This window comes from Nyctereutes procyonoides, unplaced genomic scaffold (genome assembly GCF_905146905.1).
Source record: "Nyctereutes procyonoides isolate TBG_1078 unplaced genomic scaffold, NYPRO_anot_genome, whole genome shotgun sequence".
Classification (NCBI taxonomy): domain Eukaryota; kingdom Metazoa; phylum Chordata; class Mammalia; order Carnivora; family Canidae; genus Nyctereutes; species Nyctereutes procyonoides.
In genome coordinates this window covers 36,891,920-36,898,491 of record NW_026575030.1, presented here as the reverse complement: position 1 = coordinate 36,898,491, position 6,572 = coordinate 36,891,920, and the positions used below count along the sequence as shown (strand labels likewise).

The following is a 6,572-nucleotide window of genomic DNA, read 5'->3' as shown; positions in this document are numbered from 1 at the left end:
GAAAAGGGATATATTTCTGCAAACTAAAATTCTGGAGTTTTCTAGGAAACTTATTTTAAGGACAGGATTTTATTGTTCATGAAGACTGCCAGCCAGACAATTGGCGTGTATTTTTAAAAAGAGTCTTAAATGAATACCCACCATTTGCTTTGATGTGGATGGAACCAGAGGGTATTATGAAATAAGTGAAATAAGTCAATCGGAGAAGGACAATCATCCTATGGTTTCACTCATACGTGGAATATAAGAAATAGTGAAAGGGATAAGAAGGGAAAGGAGGGGAACTAAGTGGGAAAAATTAGAGAGGGTGACAAACCATGAGAGACTCCTAACTCTGGAAACAAAGGGTTGCAGAAGGGGAGGTGGGGGGGGGATGGAGTAGCTGGGTGATGGGCACTGAGGAGGGCACTTGATGGGATGAGCACTGAGTGTTATACTATATGTTGGTAAATTGAATTTAAATTTAAAAAAAGAGTCTTAAAAAAGCAAAAAATCAACTATTTCAGTAAAATTGTTATATTCCCCATCAAGTTTCAAAATATATTAGCATGCCATCTCAATTTCTTGAGACATTTTCTAAATGGAATGAAATTTTAATTCCAAACCTAGAGCTGTGAGATTAAGTAAGAAAAGAAACTGAAGAGTGACACTCCAAAAATTTCCTCTAGCAACATGCTAATATTAAGGACTTGACGGTCAGTCTGTGTCCCAGAGGTTCATTGATTAATATGTATAGGAATAGAATAATTAACAGGGAATGAGAACTACAGGAGGAAACTCCTGCCAAAGAGGAAAGAGACTGTCAAAGATTTAAATTCTGAGGAAGTCCAAATCCTCAAGGGTTCTGATCTGTTGACATAAGAATATTGTGGCAGACAGAAGGGAAAGAAAGAAGTAATTGAGGCAGATTTCTCAACTTGGGCATTACTAACATTTTGCACTGGGTAATTCTTTGTTGCAGAGGGCTGTCCTGGGCATTGTAGGATATTTAGCAGCATCCCTGGTGTCTACTCAATGGATGCCAATAGTACTCCCCACCCCCAACAGTTACACGTGAAAATCTCCCTAGACATTGACAAATGTCCCCAGGAGAGGCAAGATTGCCCCTGATTGAGAACCACTAAATCAGATTAAATCAAAGGGGTTTGTCAATTCACGAAAAGGACATGTTTTCTGTTATTCACCAGCTTATTCATTCATACATTCATTCATTCATTGGACAAGACACAGTACTAGATACCGCATTCCAAAAATGAGTAGAGCACAGTTTCTGTTAAGAACTGAAAGTCTATTAAAAGACAAAGAGGCCATTGTTTAGAATATAGCATATATTTGCAGTTCTGTGAGATGAAGGTTTTAATGCATGAACAAAATTACCCATGAAAGGCCCCAACCTCACTTGAAATGCATAAGACACATGATTATGGTGGATACAGGAAATTAGCATCCAATTCAGCTTCGCAGAGTGCCCTCCTGACCTCCACCAGTTGGAGAGCCCAGAATCCCTTGCTGTCAGGTTTCTAACTGCAGAGTGGCTCTCTAATCCTTTACATGACACTGAATCCACAAGAGCCCATCTTCCTGCTGCTTACTGCTCAGAGGCACAGTGCTGGAAACCGGGTATCCCCCAGCAGTGTTCCAGTGTCTATCTCAAGCTCAGAAGGGGTCCAGAGGTGAGTGCAGGAGGGACAGTGTGCCTCCTGGGCCCCCAGTGACAGCTATGACACTCCATTCTTGAATTCAAAAGGTTGGTAGTGGACCCCTAATTCTGCTTTCCTGCTCTGAGAGAAGAAACAGCATTCCTGGCAGGCCAGGTAGCAGTACTATTCTGGAACTTTTTCTGAAAGATTCAGCCATAAGTCTCTAGCACTCCAATGAATATGTATGGGCCTGATTCCTTGAATTATAGTTCATCCTGCTTAAAATATCTAGAATGAATTCTGGTTTTTTTGAAAACTGAGCCCTGCAACTCTATACAACAAGCTGTAATAGCTCAGTGAATCTATCACACACAGTGTGATCACACACACCCAGTATGGAAACAGATCATAGATTCTTCAGTTAAGCAGCAGATGAAGAATTTGGCTTCCATTTAGGGGCCATGCTGCATGAAAAATATGTTTGCTTTTGTTTGTATGTTGTTGAATTGATACAAGTAAAAATATAAGATTGCACTAAAGATGCAGTGCCAACGATAAGCACAGGATGCAGTATGGAAATAGTACATAGTCAGGGAGATTTTCTAGAGCAGTGATATCTGAACTGAGTCTTAAAGTAGAAGCAAGAGTGAGGGAGGGAAATTGCAGTTGAGGGCAGGGCAAAGGACCAAGCAAGCCAAGCAGAGAATGCACAATAGGTATGAACAATTGAGAAAGCACAGTATATTTGCAAACCTGGAAACTGTTCAGCGTAGCTGGAATGTACAGTGACAGGTAGGGAGTGATGAGATAGCCACTGGAATGCAGAGGCAAGATCGTGAAGTAGGGGAAACAATATTATCCACGTTTTTTTTTGAGCCCAAGAAGCCACTGATTCTAAGACATACCATCTACTTTATAAAAGCTTTGAAGGGAAAAATAGAAATCCTACACTAAATGTGTTCATTTCTTTTAAAACCAACTAAAAATATCAGTCATTTATCAATCTAAACTCCCTCTTTTCAATACCTAAGTCAGAATGTTCATCTAAATCTTCTTGACAATATTTCCCTATAAAAGTCTAGAGGGCCTAGTTATCCTTCTAAATCACTTTCTGTCATTTGGTGGTTGGTTATATTTAGCCTTTCACCGGTGCCTGTGGTCTTGACTTTTTTTGAGATTGACAGTAAATTTCAAGCCATATCAAATTATATTAAGATTTCTTCCTCTGCATTTCCTATTTGGTTAGACTCAGAATTTTGGTTTTTTTTTCCATTATTAAGTTATATAGTATTATAAGTCAAATAACTTCTCTTAGAAGTTAGTCAGAAACCTTTAACAGGTCAATATTTCATAACCAAATAAAGGTCCTATGTGAAAACAAATTAACCACACTAACTTCTTCCTGCTTTGCAAAGCCTGTGATCTGTTGCAAGAGATTTGGCAATGTAGGCACTCTGATTCTATCACTTAGTGGATGATAGGCTATCTTTTATATACAGAATTTATTTTCATTTCAGTGGTGCATCATAAAGATATTTTTTGCAAACATCCTAAGCAAAGAATTAGGGATCCAAATTTAAGTTTAAATTCAACCACTTGTTATCAATGAAAAAAAAAAAGCCGAATTGGAAGAACAATAGAATGAAGAGATACCATCATGCATGGCTTAGTTCACACGAGCTCAAGAAATGACAACTGTCACAATTCTACAACTCTCTCCTCTACCCAGAAACTTGTAAGACACTTTGACAGTAAGAGTTTTCTTGTCTTCAGAAAATGTAAAAAGAAAGAAAGGGAAAAAAAATTATATATATATATATATATATATATATATATATATATATATATATATATGGCAAACTGGGCCTGGAACAAAGCCCAGTGTGGGCCCCCTGTATACCATAGAAAATCTTTTCCTTCACATCAGGAGATATGGGGTGTGGGTAAGGCTGAGCAAAGATGATTTGAGGTGAGAAGTGAGAGTGGAAAAAGAGGAAAAGAAAATAGAAAGAAGTCTTTGCTTTGCTAGAAGAGATGATTTTATTTTAAAAAAAAAAGCATAAAACAAAAACCAGAAGGCAGATGACTCACCATCATACCTGAGGAACACTCAGATATGCAAATAATACATGGTTCCTTTAATCTCTAAAATGTACTTAATCTCCTTTTTGAATTGCCATCCTGCTTAATAGTGGCAGCATTTTTAAATTGTCCATTTATCATATTTGGATTTTTCTGGTTTACGCTGTCCCCATTAACCTTAAGTGTCCAATCTACCAGGCTTTCATTTCCCTCTCCAATTGGCTTAAAAACATCTCCTTTAGAAAACTTAGTTTTATGTCTTGAAGATTTTTGCCTTCCCCCTTCTCATCCCTAAAGCGACATCTAGAATGCAGAATATGGGAAGGTATGTGACTTGTGTAATCTCCAGACAGCAGGGGCAGAAAGGTCCTACCTTTGCCCTGTTCTCTGTCTCTATCTCCACAGCAAGATCCTTCATCCACCACTTGAGCACATGCCCTCCTAACACTTGAAGCTGATGGTGGGACACTGATGTAGCTCATGGGCTAATCTGTATGGTGGGAAGGGTCCCTGGTTGACTCAGTTGCAGCACTGCCCGCTTTAGTGCTACAGACCACTCACACACATACAAGCAGGTCTGGCTCTGCACCCTCTGCAGCCCTTGTCTCAACCCATGTCATCCCCTCCCTCATAGCGACACTCCTCCTACACACCGGCAAGCTCTCCAGCCAGTCTCTCAGGGAATTTGGGGTTCCCCTTCAAGGGGATGAGAAAATATCTAGATCTCAGCCACAACTGGGGAACTGAGAGTGACTTGGTGAGTTAAAGGTTGGTGACTTCAACACCCCCCAACTTTGCTGAACTTTTGAGTGTATTTTCATGTCGTCAATCCAGACAGTCTGTGAAGCATCTCCTTCCACATGTTCCACATGTGAGAAAAAGTAAAAGCCCCTAGGGAGGTGATGTTTCTTGGATTTCTCTAACACACCACACCTCTATTGTCCAAGCCAAGGTTTGGAGAGGGATGATGGGAACTCACACCTGCCAGTCTCACTCTGCTTCTTCACCCTCCCTCCCTTTATCCTTTTCACAATCTCTTGGACCTGGTAAGAGCTTTTCAGATCCTCTAAAGTGATATCTAGAATACAGAATGAGGACTTATGTGGCTTATGTAATATCTTCATAGTAGTTAGGAGAACACTAGCTGTTGTAAAAAATATATACTTTGTAATATTATGGCTTAATACAACAAAGGTTTGTATTTCACCCATATTCTCACAGTTCATTGCATGTGTTCCTGGTCAGATGCCTTTCTTTGTGGTCATACAGAGGCAAAGCTTCTGGCATCACATAGTTCTGATCTTCTCTTGGCCCTGAAAAGACCCTATATATAAGGGGTGGCAATGACCCAAATCACTTCCACTTGCGTTCTATTGGTCAGAAGTCAGTAGCATAGTTATCCCAAAATCCCAGGGAATCTATGAACTGTAATCTAGAGATGTATCTATGAGGGGAAAAAAATCTCTGGGGGAGCAATCTTCGTGGTATAGGTCATAGGAAAGGGAAATCTTTTTTACAATATGTAAAAAATACTAAATTCTGAGTTCTCTAGGCTCAGTTTTCTTATATTCTTTTTAAAAAATATTTTTATTATTTATTTGAGAGAGTGTGAATGTGAGCAGGAGTTGGGGGGGAGGGGAGACGGGCAAATGGAGATGAGGAAGCAGATTTCCCCGCTGAGCAGGGAGCCTGTCACCACAGGGGCTCAATCCCAGGGTACTGGGATCATGACCTGAGCCAAAGGCAGGTGCTTAACCAACTGAGACACCCAGGTGCTCCAGTTTCTTTATATACTGAAGGAATTTTTATAATCCTTTTCTACAAAGCCTGATCTTCTGTATATTGTCTTGCTTAAAGTCTTATTTTGAATTTCAGAAGCTGAAAGTAACCCTTTTTCTTTGCACTTCTGATATAATACATGTAATCCACACAATAAGCATCCCTTGAAGCAAAGGGATATTTCCAAGTACACTGAATTACAAAAGATTAAAGCATATTAATACTTTGAAAATAGTCCCTTTTACATAAAATTATTTTAGCCCTGAATGCTGTTTCTGAGATTCCAAAGGTGGCCAAAGAAGCTACAAAAAGAAAGTTTTCCCTGAAGGAGGTCAGCAACCTGCTCTCATACACCACACAATAAATTGAGGCCCAAACAGAAGTCAACATCCTTAGCTCCTCGGCTAGGACAGTGCTAATCAAATCTATTCTCCTTGTCTATCAACTTCAGCAAGACCACCCTAACCTCTGACTTCAGAGTGGTCCTTGTGGGATATGTTGAGATTTCAGATTTTATCCCAAAGGCTATGTGGAGAATAAACACATTTGCATTTTTGAGAATTTTGGAGAATGGAGGCAGAAATGGCAGTGATGCATACAAGAAAATATGAGGATCAGAATTCTCTAAATGCAGAAGGAGCTGAATTAGAAGGTCAGTTGGATGTTGAGGATGAGGGAGAAGACCACAAGGATGACTGCCCAATTTCTAATGTTAAAAAACTAGGAGAACAGTGGTGACCTTCTTTGAGACACAGGAGGAGAAAGTTAGAGGTGGGGAAATACAATGAGCTCAGTCATAGGTAAGCTGAGTTTGAGGTATCTGTGGTACCTCAAAGAGATTTTTACCATGAACACCTTGTGGATATGGATCTGGAGCTTAGAAAGAAGTTTAAGTTAATGGAACAGATCTGAGAATCTTTGTGATTAAAAAAAGGTATCTAATGCCAAAAATCGTGTTAAAGGAAAAGAAAAGAGGGATGAAAGGAGATCTAAGGAGCATCAACATTTAAACAATGTGCAGCGAAAAAGGAGCAAATAAAGACTGAGAAGAAACATCCAGAGAAATAAGGG

The 6,572-nt window shown here is 39.5% G+C and overlaps 1 protein-coding gene across 1 annotated transcript in view; it reads left to right on the top strand.

Moving 5' to 3' along the window:
• Nucleotides 1-6,083: 6,083 nt before the first annotated feature.
• The window catches only part of LOC129503720 (collagen alpha-1(I) chain-like), a 39,356-nt gene continuing 38,867 nt past the window's right edge, over nucleotides 6,084-6,572 (top strand). The window contains exon 1 of the mRNA XM_055316034.1: nucleotides 6,084-6,153. Coding sequence (XP_055172009.1) covers nucleotides 6,084-6,153 — 70 coding nt within the window. The remainder of the gene's footprint in view (nucleotides 6,154-6,572) is intronic.